This window comes from Malania oleifera, chromosome 6 (assembly GCF_029873635.1).
Source record: "Malania oleifera isolate guangnan ecotype guangnan chromosome 6, ASM2987363v1, whole genome shotgun sequence".
NCBI classification, from domain to species: domain Eukaryota; kingdom Viridiplantae; phylum Streptophyta; class Magnoliopsida; order Santalales; family Ximeniaceae; genus Malania; species Malania oleifera.
The window spans coordinates 7,531,599-7,552,618 of NC_080422.1; the positions used below are offsets into that span (position 1 = coordinate 7,531,599).

The 21,020-nt window shown below is 38.5% G+C and overlaps 1 protein-coding gene across 1 annotated transcript; it reads right to left on the reverse strand.

Moving 5' to 3' along the window:
* Window positions 1-2,445: 2,445 nt before the first annotated feature.
* Window positions 2,446-3,233, reverse strand: LOC131158435 (large ribosomal subunit protein eL27x-like). Its single transcript, XM_058113306.1, has one exon. The coding sequence runs from the start codon at window positions 3,047-3,049 to the stop codon at window positions 2,642-2,644; it is 408 nt and encodes a 135-aa protein (XP_057969289.1). The 5' UTR covers window positions 3,050-3,233; the 3' UTR covers window positions 2,446-2,641.
* Between the last annotated feature and the right edge of the window lie 17,787 nt (window positions 3,234-21,020).

Below are 21,020 nucleotides of genomic sequence, written 5' to 3' on the forward strand. Positions count from 1 at the left end.
ACAAGCAAAGTAACCACACATAATTAAACAACTAACTAACTAACTAAGCACATTTGGTTTAGGACCCAATAAACCACTACCCTAATCTTTGAAATAGCCTCCAAATTAGGTCAAAGTGATCCACTCAAATACTCGTTTCTCGTCCTACATCTATTCCCTCTTGAAAAGAACTCAAAGCCATCAAATTGGGGAAAGTACCAAGAAGTCCATCTCATGAAAAGGATCATCTCGTTTTATAAAAAAGGTACCAGGTGGTGCACTAACACTTGGTGAGTGGGAGAGCTCAAGATAGCCTCAACGTATACTTGTTGTTGTCAATAGAGAGGGAATAAAAATTCTCATATCCATCATGCTTAACCTTCCTATCAAATAACCATGGACGACCCAAAAGGATAAGATAAATCTTGAGAAGAAGGATATCACATTGCATTGTCTCCACAATGGGCCAAGACCATTACACTTGGTGTCATGGCCACTGTGAGGGTACTATCATGTGGGTGAATCCTACGCATGAATGTGGGCCACTTTGAAAAAGGTGTTTAACATCAAATGGTAAAGTATAACACTATAACATGGTCCCACATCGGATGTGTCCTAGGAAAATATTGGGCCTATAAGAATGGTCCGAGCGCCATCTATGTAAAGCGTCTTTTATAGGACAAAACCGTGAAACCAGTAGGCCAAAACCAACATCACCTCATCAAAATTGGGCTAAGACTATTATATTTGGTATCTGAGTCACCTTGTGGGTATTATCATGTGGATGGATCCTGCACATAAGTGTGAGCCACTCTAATGAGGGTGTCAGTAATCAATGTACTAGGGAGATCTTGGGATTATAAGAATGGTTTGGGCTCCAACTATGTAAGGCATCTTTTATAGGACAAAACCATGAGGTCAATGGGCCAAGGCGAACAGATGATGTAGGGCATCATCAAAGATCTACAGCCAATGGGAGAAATTGAAGAGAGTAAGGAAAAGGAAAGAAAGGAGAGAGGAGATAACAAGGGGAAACACGCATTCACTTTCTCAATTCAAATTCAACAACCAACTCCTACATCGTTTTCACACACCATTTATGAAATTACACATTTACCCCTAAAACTAGATGAAACAAACATACCCCTAAAATACAAAAACATTACAAAGAAGCCCTCAAAATACATAATCCTAATACAAACAAACTGAACAAATATAATTAAACAACTAACTAAGCACATTTGTATTTAGGGCCCAGTAAACCATTGACCCTATTCTTCGACCTAGGCCTCCAAATTGGGTCAAAGTAATCCATCCAAGTACCCATTTCTTGTCCTAGATCACCCCACACTCCGCGACAAACTTTGAGATTGGTGGAAGGAGCATCATGTTTGAGGGTGGGAAGGCTTTAGAGTGATGAAGAAGCTAAAGTTTGTAAAAGGCAAGCTTAATTTTTGGAATAAAGAGGGGTTTGGGAAAATCAAAAGAGTAGGGAAATAGAATTTTGAATGATTTGGGGGTTGGACAGATTGGAGGAGTGTGGTTTTTTGGGAGAGGAAGATATAGAGAAGCAAGTTTGCCCTTGTAATGAGCTGGAAGTGCTTGTTAAGGGAAGAAAGGAGTTCATATAAAAAATCTAGGGTTCATTGGGCTAAGGAAGTGGATTGCAATTCTAGATTGTTCCATAGGTAGCTAATGGCAGCAGAAGGGAGAATTTGATTAAAGAGTGGGAGTTGGACTCGGGAAGGGTTGTGAGGCATTGTACCTAGTGATCCCCTTTTAATAACTGGGCAATTGTTTTAAAGAGCACTAATGCATAGGCCCTTAAGTTGATTCTTTATTGGAGGGTTCTAAGCATAGTGCTCCCCAGTATCACTTCAAGAAAGCCCCCCATAGGTACCATTCTTTTATTTTTTCTTCCAATTTTTAAGAAGACCCACTCACACTCAACTATCCCTACACATAAAAAAGGCTAACAATTTCACTGGCATTGGTTGCTTGCCACTGCAAGGCCAGATGACTAATTTAATTAAACATCATTGTTTTAAACAAAATTCCTAACAAAGGCATTTCTAATTATCAACAGAACAACTTCAAAAAAAAAAAGCATTTCTAATCTGGCGGAATGCCTATTGCAAATCAGAGAGAGATGGGTACAAAGACGAAGCTACTAACAATTTTTTGAACTTTCATGCAGCTGCTTTCAGCAAGAAAAATTTATCCCTAACACTCCCATAAAGTTTGTTTGTATAAATTTATGCATGCAACTTGTGTCAGTGTAACCACATTAATACCATCTGGGTGCAAAAGAAACCAACCATCACAACTCATGTTTATATTAGTTAATATCATATGGGTGCAAAAGAAACCAACCGTCACAACTCATGTTTTACAATATAAACCACAAAGAAAACAATCATCACTACAAAATCAGATCCAAACAGAAAGAAGCAGGAAACGACAAGATTGCGAATAAAGGTTCACCCAATTTATCATTCAGAATAAGTTCAACAAAAAAAGCTCCATTCAACAGAAAGCTCTCAAATAAAAAAAATTAAACTACAACCAAATTGAAAACAAATATCCATAATCCTACCACAACAGCATAAAAACGCCCATTTCTTTGGACAACCCAAGTGAAAAAATGGGGTGGTTTTGAGGCTCAGAACCTGAGCTTGGTGAAGAACCATCTGTTCTTGCCAGTCTTGAACCTCTCCTCGAGCTTGCTCTTAATCTCTTTGGCGGTGGTAACCTTCTTGTCGCGGGACTGAAGCGCATCAAGCGTCACAATGTCCTTGAGATCGACGTCGAGGGTATATCGCGTGGGCATTACGTGATTGTAGTTCACTAGCTTGATGAAGGCCTTCACGCGGGACTTCTTCGCCGTCTTCTTCGCCGAGTCCTTGCGGATCACCTTCTTTGGATACTTCGCTATCCCCGCAACCAAACAGTGCCCGTACGGACGGTCGCGGGTGCCGTCGTCGAATGATCGAACGATCACAGCTTTGCGGCCGGCGAATCGGCCCTGGAGGAGGACAACCGCCTTGTTTGGCTTCAGAAACTTCACCATTTCCTCTCTCTCTAACACACGCACGCAGCAAAACCCTAAACGGCTAAACCTAGAGGAAGGATTGAGCTTTAAATATGCGGAGAAGATTTTATCAAGTAAATATTTACAACGAACAACTCCCGATGTGCCACGTTTGCACTTTTTTTAATAGAAGAAAGGCTTGAAAAAAATTGTATAAGATGATAATAATTTAGATAAAAGTCTCTTAGGCAAATATTTATACTATTTCATCAAATATAAAATATTTTTATAATAAATTTTGGGAATATTTATTTTAATAAATAATTACATTATTTTTGTTTGTTTATGGCAATTATTTTTTTATCAACCTTCAAACTCTTTTATTATGACTATTTTTTAAAATAGATATTTTATAATAAAAAAATTGTAACAGTGCTTTTTTCCTTTTCACTTATTCAACTTTTTTTTTCTTTGTATATGTAAAAATATATAGTAAATGAAATAAATCCCACTTTAAACAAGTAATATACATTGATACGTCCAAAATAATCTAGCCAATGAGGGCAAGTCAACGCCTAACTCGCACCTTTTTCGGGTCTGACATCCTGACGAGAGATCAGCTCCAATCCAATAAAGAGGAGGAGAGATCCACGCCAATGGCTTTAATAGCCGAGTAATAGGTGCACGCACTTATGGCTGAGGAGCGATTCACGCCCCTGCGCAATAAATTCGAACCAACCTACGGTCAACTCGAGCCCCTATAAGAAGGGATCTGGAAAGAAGACCAAGGTAAGTGATTCAACACAATTATACTGTTGCATTCAACCTCTCTAAAAGCATTCCTCTTACTTAGGCATCAGAGTGATCCCCCGGAGTACACCCCGGGTCCTCCAAGCCTTTCTTTTCTTCCTCTTTCAGGTCAACGGGAGTCAAAGGAGCATTCCTGCTATTTTTACCCCGCAACAGTTGGCGCCGTCAGTGGGAACCTGCTTTTAGGAGGCGATCATATCTCGCTCTCAACTTTCGACATTCCAGCAATGCCAACCTCACACAATTCTACCTCCGTCCCTGCTACAAAAGAACCATCCCAATCCATCCAATCCATGCCCGCAGAGTCATCGGGTGTCAGTAGGGAGGAGTTCGTCGCTTTCCAAAAGGAAATGAAGGATATGCTAAACCAACTTTTACAACAAAAGAGTCAAGAAGGGCACATCCTTCACCAACCGCAAGAGAACCCCAGCACAGACAAGCTAGCTAACAAACCAGTGGAGAACGAGGAGAAAACCTACCCCAACAAGAAGGTAGAAGATGCAAACAGCATGGATGTCAACCAACAAAGATCCACGGAGCTCGAAGAAAGAATCAAGAAAATAGATCGTATAGAGAAGATGATGAAAGAGGGCAAAACCAAACCCTACTATGGGGAAGCATCCCTACGGTCCTTGGAGCCGCCATTCAACAAAGAAATCATGGAGGCTCCATTGCCCAGTAGATTCAAGATGCCCACCTTTGAAAGGTACGAAGGTTTGTCTGACCCAATTGATCACCTGGATAATTTTAAAATGTTGATGCAGTTGCAAGGGGCTCCAGACGCCATAATGTGTCGAGCTTTTGCAACTACCCTTAAGGGTACTGCCAGAGACTGGTATCGAACTCTTCGACCAGGATCCATTGGTTCCTTCCAAGAGATGGAACAAATGTTCACCGACCACTTCCTTAGTAGCCGGAGAGTTGCTAAAACAACGGGTCATCTCATAAGTATGGCGCAAGGGGAGCAGGAGACTCTAAAGAACTTCATGCATCGATTCAACACGGCAACCCTAGAAATCCGCAACTTAGACGTGGGGGTGGCTTTGGCAGCCTTAACAACAGCTCTCCAACCTGGAAGCTTCTTATACTACCTAGGAAAAAAATTGTCGGTGGATATAGGGGAGCTAATGATCCGAGCAGAGAAATACATCAACCTGGAGGAAATGATGGATACGAGAGGGAGTCACATAGAGCGGAAAAGGAAAAACAATAGCAGAGAATCAGGAGACTCCTATAGATCCGTAAAAAGGCATGAGACTAGTGCGCTGCACCTGGGCTCAAAGATGAGAGGACAGCACAACAAGTTCTCCACCTACACACCCCTGAATGTACCGCGCTCGGAGTTACTGATGCAAATAAGAAAAAAGGAGACACAGAATCCATGAACCCACAGAAGATCTCTAACATATGCACAGCCGCGGCTTCCCAAGGATAAACGGTGCCTCGGAAAGACCACATCTCCTCGGACACAATATTAGAAGGGTGACCATAAATGAGAACGCTTCATCCAACCCACTTCCCAAGGTATGGCACATTTAAAACCTGCATTTATTAATCTTTTTACAGGACAGAGGGATGTGACGACGCCTCGAAAAAATGGGTAGATGAAACACCTAATAAAGGAGCACGACTCCTAAGGCCAAAAACAGCCCAGCAGATGAGCACGACTCATCAAGCACAAAGGCCCAAATGATGAGCACGACTCGTGAGGCCAAAACAGCCCAGCATATGAGCACGACTCATCAGGCGGAGAGGCCAAATGACGAGCACGACTCGTAAGGCCAAAACAGCCCAGCAGATGAGCACGACTTATCAGGCGAAGAGGCCAAATGACAAGCACGACTTGTGAGGCTAAAACAGCCCAATAGATGAGTACGACTTATCAGGCGGAGAGGTCAAAATGACAAGCACTACTCGTAAGGGCGGAACAGCCCTGCAAATGAGCACAGCTCAATAGACACAAAGGCCCAAATGACCAGCACGACTCGTAAGGCCAAAACAGCCCAGCAGACGAGCACGACTCATCAGGCGAAGAGGCCAAACTGATGAGCATGACTCGTAAGGCCAAAACAGCCTAGTAGACGAGCACGACTCATAAGGCCAAAATAGCCTAGCAAACGAGCACGGCTCATTAGGCGGAGAGGCCAAACTGACGAGCACGACTCGTAAGGTCGGAACAGCCCTACAGATGAGCGCGACTCAATAGACACAAAGGCCCGAATGACGAGCACGACTCATAAGGCAAAACAGCCCAGTAGATAAGCTCGGTCGGCCAATTTACCTCCATGGGACAGGTCGGCCAAATTCCCTTCTTGGAATAGGTTGGCCAATTTCTCTCCGTGAACAGGTCGGCCAATTTACCTCCATAGGACAGGTCGGCCAAATTCCCTTCATGGAACAGGTCGGCCAATTTCTCTTCGTGAACAGGTCGGTCAATTTCCCTCCATGGAACAGGTCAGACAGGTCGACCAACTTCCCTTCAGGGAGCAGATCAAACAGGTCTGTCAACTTCCCTTCATGGAGCAGGTCAGACAGCTCGGCCAATTTCCCTCCATGAGATAAGTCGGCCAAATTCCCTTTATGGAACAGGTCGGCCAATTTCTCTCCGTGAACAGGTCGGTTAATTTCCCTCCATGGAGCAGGTCGGACAAATCGGCCAACTTCCCTTCAGGGAGCAGATCAGACAGGTCTCCCAACTTCCCTTCATGAAGCAGATCAGACAGCTCACCACGAACAGTTCGGACAAAACAGCTTAGACAAAACAGCTCGGATGAAACAGCTCGGCCCGAACTGCTCTTCATAATAGCTCGACAAAACAACTCGACACGAATAGCTCTTCAAAACAGCTCGGCAAAACAACTCGACCCGAACAGCTCGGCAAAACAGCTTGGCACGAACAGCTCTTCAAAACAGCTCGAACGAAACAACTCAGCCCGAATTGCTCAGCAACTTGTTCGGTAAACCATGCAAAAAAGAAGAAGAAGAAGAAGAAGAAGAAGAAGGAAGTAGGAGCATTAAACCTTCTAAAGGGAAAGATGCAGACAAAACAATTATTCAAAATTCTATCTAGAAATTTGAAATTGAGGGGGGAACAACTGATACGTCCAAAATAATCTAGCCAATGAGGGCAGGTCAACGCTTAGCTCGCACCTTTTCCGGGTCTGACATCCTGACGAGAGATCAGCTCCAACCCAATAAAGAGGAGGAGAGATCCACACCAATGGCTTTAATAGCCGAGTAATAGGTGCAGGCACTTATGGCTGGGGAGCAATTCATGCCCCCGCGCAATAAATTCGAGCCAACCTATGGTCAACTCAAGCCCCTATAAGAAGGGATCTGGAGAGAAGGCTAAGGTAAGCGATTCAACACAATTATACTGTTGCATTCAGCCTCTCTAAAAGCATTCCTCTTATTTAGGCATCGGAGTGATCCCCCGGAGTACACCTTGGGTCCTCCAAGCCTTTCTTTTCTTCCTCTTTCAGGTCAACGGGAGTCGAAGGAGCATCCCTGCTATTTTTACCCCGCAACATATATTTTAGAATAATTAATTTAAATAAGTATAGATTGTTTATAGGGCTATGTTTTCTTTGCAACTTTAAGAATATAATTATCACAATAACATATGAAAGAAAAAGTGTGATTCTCACATGACAATACTTAAATTTCTATTAATTCATAACATTGAATCAATTTATCTATAATTTCTACATAATATGGGACAAATTTTGTATTGTGTAAGTTTTATGTGTTATGTCAATATGTATCAAGGGATGAAAGTACTTTGTGTATATCATGCATGTGTGGTGTAATGGTATGACTTGTCATAAACCCATTTGGCTGAAATGTACTCTATAGTTTTTATTGATATTTCTCATGTATCTATACAAGTAAAATGGAATCAAAGTTTGTTACATAGTTGGAGAGAATAACAGCAAAGGTTCATACGGTTACAGTGTTGTATTATGGTGCTTTACAAGTATTATTTACATCTATGCTAATACGCCCCCTCGAGTCCAATGATGTGTCAAGAACAATGAGACTCGACCAAAAATGAAAGAATTTTTCAGAGACCAAAGGCTTGGTGAAAATATCCGCAATTTGGTCCTTTGAGCCGAGAAATGAAAATGTCAATGATTTTACTGCCATTGGTCATGGACAAAATGAAAGGTGATGTCTATGTGTTTTTTTTGAGAGTGGTGAACTGGGTTGGCTGCAAGGTAGGTTGTTCTAATGTTGTCACACCATAAGGTTGGCGCATGCGAGAGAGAAATCTGTAGCTCACGCAGTATTGTTTGTAACCAGATCATCTCAGCTACAGCGGCGGCAATGGAATTGTACTCAGCTTCTGTGCTCGATCTAGCTACTATTTTCTGCTTTTTGGAACTCCATGAAATCAAATGGTTTCCAAAAAGATGCAATATCCACCGGTTGATCTTTTTTCATTAGGGCATTCCATCCAATCAGCATCGGAATATGTTTGAAGGGTCAAGGAGGTTTTGAAAGGAAACAAGATACCATGATTGATAGTTCCCTTAAGGTACCTCAAAATTATTTTTAAAGTACTCCAATGGGATACTTTGGGATCATGCATGAATTGACATACTTTATTCACAAAAAAACTGATGTTTGACCGAGTGTGTGACAAGTATGGAAGTGCTCCAACAATGCTTCTAAAAAGAGTTGGATCATCAAAAGAAGGAGAATCAAAGGATGACAGTTTTAAAAAGACTGCCATGGGTGAGGACATGGGTTTGGCATTCAACATTTTGCTACAATGTAGTAAGTCCTTAATGTATTTCTGCTAAGTAAGCAGAACACCATCCTTTAGATAATCTATCTCCAAACCCAGAAAATAAGACAACTGGCCTAAGTCCTTAACAGGAAACACTTGACTTAAGGTAGTAATTAAGGAATCAAGAGCATGAGCAAGAATGACTAATGATGGATCAACTTTGGAAGCAATGAAACCATACCCAAGGAGTCATGAGCTCAACTGAGCAAACCACGCTCATGGGGCATGTTTGAGCCTGTATAGTGCCTTCTCCAATTTGCACACATATTGTAGATGCAGGGGATCAATGAAGCCTTGAGGGTGGTGCATATAGACAGTATCATTTAAATCATCATGAAGAAAAGCATTTTGAACGCTGATTTGGCACATGGACCATATTTGAGCTACAACAAGTGATAGGATCAACCAGATGGTGGGAGCTTTAATAACGGGACTGAAGGTGTCATGATAATCGACCCCTTCTCTTTGATGGAATCCCTCTGCGACCAGGCGCACTTTCTGCCGTTGAATCAAGCCATCTAAGTTGTATTTTGTCCGATAAGTCCACTTGAAACCAAGGATATTACAAAAGGGTTTAGGAGGAACCAAGGTCCAAGTGCGATTTTGAATAAGAGCATTGTACTCTTCATTCATCGCAGAGTACCATTCGAAAAGCTTGGAAGCCGCAAAGTAGCTTAGAGGGGTTTCAGTAGAGGTGGTTTCAGTGGCGAGATAGTGTCAAGCAGGATAAGGGACTGTACCATCAGTGAAAATACGGGGACGATACAAGTGGGTATGGGCTTTGGTGATGATAAGAGACCTTGGAGGAATGAAATTGGGGTGTGAAGTGTGATTTGGAGGAATGAGATTAAGGTTAGCTGTTGAAATTGGGGATGGATTCGAGGGAGAAGACGCAGGAGTGGGTAAGATGGGTGATGGGTTGGAGGGGGAAGGGGCCGGATTGCATGAAGTTGAGGGGTTTGGGCTTGGGCCCAGAATAGAGATAGTAATGAGAGGAAGGAGAGCGTCAGATGATTGAGTAGAAGGTAAAGTGGGTTGGGTTGAGAGTTGAGCATGTGGAAAAGAGGCCTCATTGAATAAGACATCCCTAGAGACATAAAGTCTATTTGAGGAGAGGTCCAAACACTTATAGCCATTGTGTGATGGGCCGTAGCCCTAGAAATATACAAGATTTGGATCTAAAATGCATTTTGTGATTATTATAAGCCCAAAGATTAGGCCAACATTCACACCCAAACACTTTGAGAAATTTGTAGTCCAGAACTTTATTAAAAACTAGGGAATAAAGAGATTTATTGTTTAAAGTAGGAGAGGGAAGATGACTTATAAGGTAAACGAAGGTTTCAAAAGTGTCGACTCAACATTTGTAAGGTAATTTTGCATGTGCCATTAAGGCAAATTTGATTTCAATAATATGTCTATGCTTGCGTTCCTTAAGTCCATTTTTTTTATGGGTATGTGGACATGTTAATTGATGTGTGATGCCAAGTTTTTGGCAAAAGGGAGTGACTGACTTGAATTCACCACGACCATCCATTTGAATAGAAATTAGTTTGGAATTGAATAGATGTTCAACATAGGGTATGAAATTAGTGAAAACATGATAAACATCATATTTAAGTTTGATAAGGAAAAACCAACATAACCGAGTATATTAATAAACAAGAGATAAGTAAAATCAAAAACCACTTCTAGACAAATACGGTGCTGGGCCCCAAACATCAACATAGCTGAGTTTAAGTTGTTTTGAGGACTGGGCCTGATTTGAGAAGAAGGGTTGTTGGTGACTTTTGGCCAAGGGGCAATCTGAGTAGACATAAGAATGGTCTATGCGACCAAAGATCAAACTGTGTTGATGCAAAATGCAAGACACAAGATAAAGAGAGGAGTGGCCTAAACGAAAATGCCATTAAGCAGTGGAGGTCTTTTCGCCAACGTGTATGGAAAGGGAAGAAGAGAGCATCAGCATATGTGGAGAAACATAGAGACCGTTTTTCATGGCTCGAAAATTCTCTATATATTTTTTTCATACTGCTAAGAATATAAAATTACTATAATACCACTAATAACATTCACAATGTCATCCCGGATCCAAAGTGGGTACTGGGGATACCTGTCCATAAAAACATACTATCTATGTAGAGACCTAGAGAATTATAGCAATTAAATAATAAAGGAGAAGAGAGAAAAAAGATTTTTCCAAGGGGTCTCAGCAGGGTCTCATCGACAAGCACAGAATATTCGTCGACGAGTGGCTTTCTTGGGAATGTCGACAAGGACATGTGTCTCATCGACGAAGAGAAACCGAGAGAAGGATTAAGGATATGCGGGCTCGTTGACAAACCCATAGTCTTTGTCGATGAACTCCCTCCTCGAACTCATCGACGAGGTGACGTGTTCGTCGACGAGGTTACGTGGACAACACTCTATATATAGGCCAAACTCAGGATTCAGCGAGGAAAGGTTAGATTTTTCATATTTTCTCTCTCTAAAATCAGTTTCTTTGATTTTTCTCTAGATTTTTGGCTTCGATTCTCATCGGTTTGACGATCGGAAGCCGCCAAGTTACTCCTGGGAAGATTCTCTACAATAGTGTCATATCAGAATTTTGATTTGGAGTATTTGGGCACCATCCTAAAATCTGGGTAAGTTGGTTATTTTAAGTTGTATAAATTATTGGGTATTTCTAGATTGAGGGGAATGTGTAGAAAGGTATTATACTGGTGATTTTTGATTTTTTAGGGAAATGTAAATTTCAAGATGTTGAGGATGTGTATAGTAGAGTCCCTCCTCGTATACAATTCAGCATGAGGATGTGTATAGTATAGTCCCTCCTCGTATACGGGCCAACGTGAGATTATATCCTCCTCGTATACGGGTCAGCATGAGGATGAGTATAGTAGAGTCCCTACTTGTATACGGGCTAGCATGAGGTTATCCTCCTCGTATACAGGTCAGCATGAGGATGTGTATAGCAGATTATTATAGAGTTATGATATGATAGTTCTATACAGTGTTATGATATAACAGTTCTACACAGTATTATGATATGATAGTTCTATATAGTATTATGATATGACAGATCTATACAATATTATGTTATGATAGATTATTATAGAATCATGTTACGATAATTTTATACAGCAATATCGTGCAACAGTGTTATATAGAGTTATGATTATATATATATATATATATATATATATATATATATATATAGAAATGTGATTCTATACTAGGTTATGAATACATATAGAAATATGATTTTATATCGAATTATAGTTATTTAACCATGTACATAGATTTATAAACATAGATTAAATATTGTGATAAAGTACATTTTGAAAAGGAAATATGTTTTTTTCAGATATATGTAGTGTGAGTACAACATTAAATGATAATTCGGGTAAAGTTTAGCAATCAGTGGATATATATTTTGTCACATAAAACTCATTTGCCACACACTGATAATAATCTATTTTGTCTTACTAAGTGATGACTCACCCCATGAGAATTCTAATATTTTATAGATTCACGTGAAGGATAGTAGTAATCAAAGTAGTGCAGTGAAGCGTGGGTGGGACTCGATTTAGGTTTCATGGTTATTGCGAGTGTAAGCAAATATACTAGTTTACCAGGTTTGTGTTTGTTAGCTTAATTATAATCCCAAAAGGGGGGATGAATTAGTATTTTTTAAAAAAATTTCCTTAGGGCAATCCACTAACAGCAGTATTACACAAGCCTAAGGTCAATCTAGTGCATATAAAATAAATCAATATAAATAATCAGCAGAAATTAAATTGCACAATTGATTTAACTAAGCATGTACAATAAAGCGGTAAATGAAGACGACACCCAAAAATGTTATCGAGGTTCGGCAAACTACCTACGTCCCCACCTTGGCTCATAAGCACAAGGATTACACTATAAGCTCACTTAACGAGTGGAGCGGCACCTAAAACAAACAAGTCAATTAGCACAGGGCTGACCTCAACCTTTACATACAATCCTTCTCAGGCTGGATTACTGTCCCCTCAGGCCACGTTTGGAATACAACAGTATTTCACAATACAAACTAGGTACAATGATTATGCTTCTTAATCAAGCAGATATGTATCAAATGTAATCAATCAACCACATATCAACAGTATAGGAAATTGTAAGCTCGGTGATGTGATTTTGTGCAAGCAAACACTCAGCAACATATAATCACAAATATGCTCAAGAGTGTTCTAATAAGCTATTTCTTAGAAACAAGATATGACAAATCTTAATAATAGATTAGGGTTTCAAAGATGCTGATCAAATATTCAAACTAACTCAAAATATTTTCCTCAATGAAATAAGCACAAGAGTTGTTTGAAAAATATATCTTGTAAAATATTTTGCACACCAAAAATATAAGCCTAATGAAACTTGCAATCCAAATGCAAAGACCCACTAAGCTGTAGGAATTTTTCCCAACCCAATATTTATTGATAAAATCGAAGGGAAAAATTCTTTGCTCAACCCTCCAAAAAAAATCACAAGCACAAAGCAAGTAATGGTTTCTAGCAATTTAGAATGATGAATAAAATACTCACAATGTAAGATTTCTCAAAGGAATGAAGGTATTTAAGTGTTATGGACTTAGTAAGAGAGAATAAGACTAGGAAATTTCAGAGGATTTCTCACTAATCTATTTGCTAATTTCTTACTAATCCTTGCAAAAGAAGCCCTATATATAGAAGTAGGCTAAATTATGACCGTTAGGGACGTAGAGGTCTTTATTAAAATTGTTTTAAAACCATTTAATGAAATTAACCTCATTTAACCATCTTTAACCTTGGTAAAAATAAAACAATCCGAGAGTTTCGGGTGGCTGAACCGCAGTTCAGTCGCTCGAACAGACTCAGTCAAAAAAGTTATTTTTGAAGGTTTAGGTGCCCAAGTCAAGGTTCGGTTGGCTGAACCAAGGCGATTTCCAAAAGATCCATGATTCGGTCGCCTGGTCTAGAGTTCAGTTAACTGAACTCATCTGTTTGGTTGCCCGAGGCCATTTTGAACGTGAAGTTCGAGCTACCGAGTTGGTGGGGAAAGGTCAGAGTTATGGTTCGGTCGCTTGTGGATGATGCAATCATTTAAGTTTGGCCGCTCGAAACCAAGTCAGCCGGTCAATAGTTCGGTCGCCCAAAGTGTTTTAAACACTAAAGGGTTTGGTCGCCCGAAGTGTTTTGAACACTAGGGGTTAGATCGCCTGAAACCTATTCATTTAGCCTTTTAAAGTCCTATTTTAATTCAATTGATTCCCCTAATATTATATATGAGCTTGGGGACTATTTTACGTGTAAGTGCAAGGACCTAAGGTCATTCTAAGGTCTTTGAGAGTATACCTAAAAACCTGGTGTCGGTTGACCGAAGGGTGATCCCTAAGGTCATTTTAGCAGTCTTGAGCTTATCAGTTCTTACATGCATGATGTGCAGTGATTATTACAGACCTTCTCCTATATTACTATTACAGACCCAAATGAGCATAAAATAAATTACAACAAATAAATCTTCAGGGTCTTTATATTCTTCAAGTCACTGTATGTCGTATGATATTATCAATTGATCCTGCACACAAACTTGACAAACATTAAATACCTTGTATTTGTCATTATCAAAAACAAGATAGGACTCAAAAATTCAACAGTGTTTATGTCAGGTTAGATGGTCTTATTTAGAATTGAATTATTTTATTATGTTTTAATGATTTCTGAGTAGTAGGGATTTAATTTGTGAGGTAATATAAGATATTGGAATATTGGAATAATTTAGCACTCTAGTAATTGGAATTTGAGGAGCTCCACTGTCATAATCAGTTATTATTATAATATGAAAATTTTAGGATATTACATATGGTATTAGAGAAATTGATCGAAAATATTTAGATCGCTATAATCTATGCAGCGGAAAATATAATATTCCTGAACCTCATATACAATACCAGAGTTCTACTATCTCCATAAATATACATGTACATCCCCCAAAAATCCATAAAACATCCTAGGAATTATACAAAACATGTCTCCCAACACAACCACTTACCCTTAAACTGGAACTATACCAACTCCTCCTCCACCTTAGAGCTCGCTCCGCTCGTCCATCTGGATTTCCTGAAATATTTGAATTATTGGGGTGAGACACCTCTCAGTAAGTGGGAATATGTTATCATCAGTGTATGGCAATATGAGTTTTAGTGTTCCAAATATATAACCATTACTTACCTTTTCTTTCATTGTGAAATCATGTAAAACTGTAAACACATATATACAAATATATTTTAAAATACATACTTTCTTTTCTTATCATACTTTGTATAAGACAATAACTCTGTATAAGTAAATATGCGTATATGCATAGAAGAACTGTCTTAGAAGGATAAACAATAACGTCATGTATTAACCCCGCATGATCCGGGTTGTGCAGCCCGTAAACCGGACCAGCCAGGTAGGCTAATCGTACTCATAGTTACAGATGTGGATACATATATATTTGACTTAGCTTGATTAGGCTAACCATGCTAGCTGGTCCAGACTCTAGGGGGTAACTCTACACTTCAATAGCACAATCAACTATATACCACCAACATTCTATCTAAGAAGTGTGGCTACACTAGTATCTGTGAAGCTACAGTACTGTGCTTAGCTATGGTCCATCAGGGTTCTTAAACCATATAATGCGATTTCTAAAATAATTTAGTAATATGATTTCATTTCACAAATCAGTATATACTATCGTAATATGAATCTATATAAAATCACTACAATACTATATTTTTGTATAAAATATTATCATAGTGTAGTTATATATAGAATGTTATCATTCTGTGATTTTGTATCAAATGATGTACTATAAATCTATATAGAACGTTGTAGTCCTTTATAGGACGCTGCAAAACTATATAAAATCTATGTTGTAGTCCTTTATAGGATGTTGTAATTCTGTATAAATTTTGTACTGTAGTCCTTTATAGGACACTGCAATTCTATACTATAATCCTTTATAGGACGCTGTAATATTATATAAAATAATGTACTGTATATAACTCTGTCAAACAGTACCTTTATTTAAAGCACAATCATACTATATTACTATTTGAAATCATATCTATGTATAGGTATATACTTTTCCATAAACTGACTAATTTACTTATACATACATTCAAACTCATGCCACACAGATTGAGTGATACTTTATACTATACTTTTCTGTTGAAAATATTGATATAACTATCTCTAGGGTTTTACTCAACTTAATAACCCAATTTTCTCAAAACATGCATATATCATTTCCCAAGTTCACATTTTCACAAATCTATATACTCGAGAAAACATATATACTCAGAAATCACATATTATAATTTATTCAGTAAAATTTCTGAAAACTCCTAACATAATCTATTCCCCTTACCTGTTTCCTAGAAACGTGCCTGTAGAGATCCCAAAATTGTGCTTGTAGCGCTCGCACAAACCTTGTATCCATATACCCTAACTCAATCAACTCAACCCTTGAATATTTGTCATTTTAATACTCTTAAGCCCATACTCTTCCCATAACTAATTAAACTTGAAAAATATCTTCCTTACCCCAATTTTAGAGTGGTGCTTGGAAAGCCTAAATAGCGAAAACGCTCCCGTTAAACTACGGAGAATCGTCACCGGGATCCTGAAATGCTGTTTATCCTTCGAGTTGGGCTTAAAATGGGAGAGAAATCGAAGAGAGAGAGAGAGAGAGAGAGAGTAATGGCCACAACCTAGAGAGAGAGAGAGAGGAGAGGGTTTATAATTTTTACGAATAAAAATGACTTAGAAGCCTATTTATAGGCTGCTGGCATAGGGAAAACCATTTTAACCAAACCATTTCTACAATTTTACCTTTTACTAAGTCTCGGTAACTAAAACCATCGACGATTTTTTGAACTTCACCAAACCGTCGGCGGTTTGGCCTTGCACCAAACCAATTTCTCATTTTCTTTATTATTTCATTAATTACTATTTTCCGGGTCTCTACGTCCTCCCCTCCTTATAAAAATTTTGTCCTCGAAATTTACTATTTAGCACTCGTACCAACATTTGAGGAAAACCACTTAAATTTTATTAATTACCCTCACTTATGGCGGAGGAATAATGTGGTTACATAAACGACTCTAGGATATTACAATATCCAAATCAAAACTCTCCCAAATCCACTCAAAAATAAAAATCATTACATATAAATATACAATTAAATACTCCTGAACTTACACAAAGCATACTTACATATCACTGAATTCTTACCTGAACTATTATGTTATCTATCTAACTCTGAGCCTCATTGAACAAGTGTGGGTACCTTCGATGCATTTCCTCCTCTAGCTCTCATGAGGCTTCCTCGACTACGTGATTACGCCAGAGTACTTTTACTAGTGGGATTTTCTTAGTGCGTAGTTCTTGCTCTTTATGATCTAGGATTTGGACAGGCACTTCATCATACGATAGAGTGTTCCCAAGCTCCAGTGCCTCACAACTTATTACGTGTGACGGATCTGGGACGTATTTCTTCAACATAGACACATGAAATATGTCATGGATTCTAGATAACGTTAGGGGTAATGCTAACCTATAGGCAACTAAAATGATTCTTTCTAGAATCTCAAATGGCCCAATGTACCTAGGGCTTAGCTTACCATTCTTCCCAAATCTCATCACTCCCTTCATTGGTGCAATTTTCAAGAACACATTATCTCCTACACTAAATTCCAGCGCTCGTCGGCGGGTATCTGCATAGCTTTTCTATCGACTCTGAGCAGTCTTAATTCTTTCTTGGATAAGTTTGATTTTTTCGGAAGTCCGTTGTACAATCTCCGGCCCCAAAATCTGTCTCTCACCTACTTCATCCCAATATAGTGGAGTTCGGCACCTCCGACCATATAATGCTTCATACGGTGCCATTTCAATACTGGTTTGGTAGCTGTTGATATAAGTAAACTCCACTAGTGCCAGATGCTGAATCCAACTGCCTCCAAAATCTAACACACAAGCCCACAGCATATCTTCCAGTATCTATATGGTCCTCTTTATCTGTCCATCGGTTTGAGGATGAAACGTTGTACTGAATGTCAATTGAGATCCCAAGGCTCTTTGTAAACTTTTCCAAAATTTAGATATGAACCGTGGGTCTTGGTTGTTAGCTTTGGTGCAATCCCAAGAGGGGTGGGGGGTGAATTGGATATTTAAAATTTCTTTCCTAGGTCAAACATTCTAATAACAGTATTACACAACCTAGGGTCTGTCTATGCAATTTCAAATCCAATCATTCACAATAAAACATACACATTCGGTAAATGAATTACGGAAAAGTAAATTGCACACACGATATGTTATCGAGGTTCGGCTAAAGTGCCTATGTTTCCGCCTTGGCTCACCAGCACAAAGATTCCACTATAAGCTCACTTCACAGGTAGAGCGGCACCGGTTACAACTAGGTCAATTAATGGGGCTGACCTCAACCTACAACTACACCTTACCAGGATGGTGCACCTAACTTTCCTAACCGGGTCTAAGCCAATATAGGATTATTCAACAAGGCTAGTCTCCCTCTTCAGACCTACGCCTGGAATATAATAGTTATTCAATATAAATTTTGCGTACACGAAAATATACTTCTCAACAAGTAGATACATACCACAATATAGTCCAAATAATAATGCAAGCATAGATGATAGTAAATATGCTCAGTGCTTAATAATGTGTGCTAAACACTCAATCTAATGTAAGTATTCAATCAAGATCTAGAGTGTCTTTCCAAGAAAACTTTGAAACAAATAATCAATGTAAATCAATCACCACAAGTTTCAAAGTATTTCAATAAGTATATTCAAAATATCTTAAATATGATTTTATAAAAAATAATAGCTCAAGAGATACTTAAAAATATGTAAGCTTGTGATAAAATATTTTTTCAAATCAAAACACACAAGCTTGATGAGTCTTGCAACAAAAATACAAAGACTCACTAGCTATGAAGATTTTTCCCACGCTATGATTTATTAGTTAAATTAGGGGGAAAATTTAAGCTAAAAACTCTCAATAAGAAGTAACAATCAAAGTATAACAAGGAGAGTTTTAGTAATATGAATCACTCAATAACCCTCTTAGGAAACTTGATCTATCAAGGGAATAGCAAATGAGGGGTGTATATAGGTTTATATATGAAAAATGGGCTCTCAAATTTTCAGAGAATTTTTCTCTTAATTATAATGCTAATTGCCCTTAATTTGTGCAAATGAACTCATATTTATAGACATGAGAAGAATTATGACCATTGGGGACACCAGAGGAAATATTAAAATTTTTTTAAAAAGAGTTTAAGAAAATTAACCCTGTTTTAACCCCAATTAACCTCAGTAAAAATCGAGCAACCTGTGAGGTTTGGTCAACCATTTTTAGGGTTCAGTCAACCAAAGTGCTTAGTTTGGTCAACTAGGATGAATTTAAACTGAGAAGGTGGTTGACCAATCATAGGGTGATTTCAGAACCTCCGAGGCTTGGTCGATCGGATTGGGTTTGGTTGGCCGAACATGGGTGTTCGGTCGACCAGACCATTTTTGTACTATAAGTTCGGTTGACTAGGGCATTGGGATCTCCCCACATGCTAGTTCAGTCGACCAAGGCGTTGCTGCCTATTTTGAGTTCGGTCAACCGAAGGGTCAAACCATTGACCCTAGGGAGATTCGGTCGACCAAAGTGCTCAAAGTGTTGGGGTTCGGTTGACCAAACATGGCAACTTTGTGCATTTCAGTCCTATTCTTCTTATGAAGTTGCCCTTATTTACATGATAATTAATTTTAAATTATGGAGGACGTTTTCATGCAATATTGTGGGTCCTATGGTCAATCGAAGGCCTTTGAGCATATATCCTAAAAATCTAGCGTCGGTCGACCGCCCTAAGGTCATTCGGTTCCCTATGGTCAATCTACGGTCTTGTGGAGCATTAAACCCTATCATGCATGCAGATGCATTATTGCAGACCTTATAAATTATTACAGACCAATTAAAATTGAATGCAAATACAATAGTAAACAGGTCTTCACTCTTTCGATTCTTTAGATGCCATAAATGAAGTTTGATCTTCATAGTCCATATGACTTGCTTAAGTTTCTACCATCAATGCATGCAAGAATAAACTTGTTCAAGAAGCTCAGTGCATAGGTGAGAAACATTAGTTTTGTCATAATCAAAACAGGATCAGACTCATAGAGTCACCATTCTCCCCTTTTTTTATGACGACAAAAACAATTTGCAAAAGTGGGTAAAGCCAACAGGCTCCCCCTAAGTATATGCATAGAATTTAAATTTGAAGTGCAAGCATATGACGAATGAAGACAAACAGACGCAAAGTATGCATTCAATTTTAGTTGTCAATAAAGCTCAAATAGCATGAAGTGATAATATAAACCGATATGCATTTAACTTGCCCAATTTTGCATTAGACATTTCTCCCTCTTTTTGACATTAGCAAGAAGGGGCTAAGGTAGGAAAGTAAACACAAGACATTAAGATATAAGATTCAATTTTGGGAGAATTTTTGAAATTTTGGCAACATGCTATTTGAAAATAGAGCAACTCCCAAAAATATTTCAAAGACTTGAATGATTACAAAATAGCTCATTATCAATACATGCAAGATATTCAGTATAGTCCAAAACAGTGCATGCCATGATTCAAATACATCTAGCATTCAAGATCAATATGAAGCAAACATCTCAATATATACATTAAGAATATGAATGAAAGTGCTAGAATTGTTAAGGAATTTTAGAGTTGGAGAATCTAAATTTGAGTTGCTCCCCTTAACAATTTGAAGATATGGCTTGGTTGAAATGAGTTGCTTATACAAATCAAGATTCATTTCATTATGCCTAGGAGTATAAATTTCTTACGAACTATACTGGATATTGATTAAAACATTTTTAAAAATTCAACCAGTATAATTATCCCAACAAATCATACATGCATTAGAAAAATGATATTGAGACATAACATAATGCTTATAAACCAAGAACAATTCATATCATATCATGAAGGTTCAAGTACTATATATAGTGTTCAAAATTTTTTTGAAGAGCCTCAATATTTCAATAGGTAGAGGTGATGCATAAAAGTTCTTTAAGCTCTTTCAGTAGGGATGGAGCTTAGCTCCTCTAACTACTTAATGATTATGTAAGGATGAAATTTAATTTTTAATTAGTTTTCACTCATTTTGTAACGACTCGAATTTAAATTGGAAATTTGAGTAATAAAGAGAGAGGGAAATAGAGACAAAAACAGAAGGAGGCCGTAGACTTCGTCGACGACATTGCATTTGGGGAATAAAATAATTTTTAAGAGATCTTCGTCGACGAAC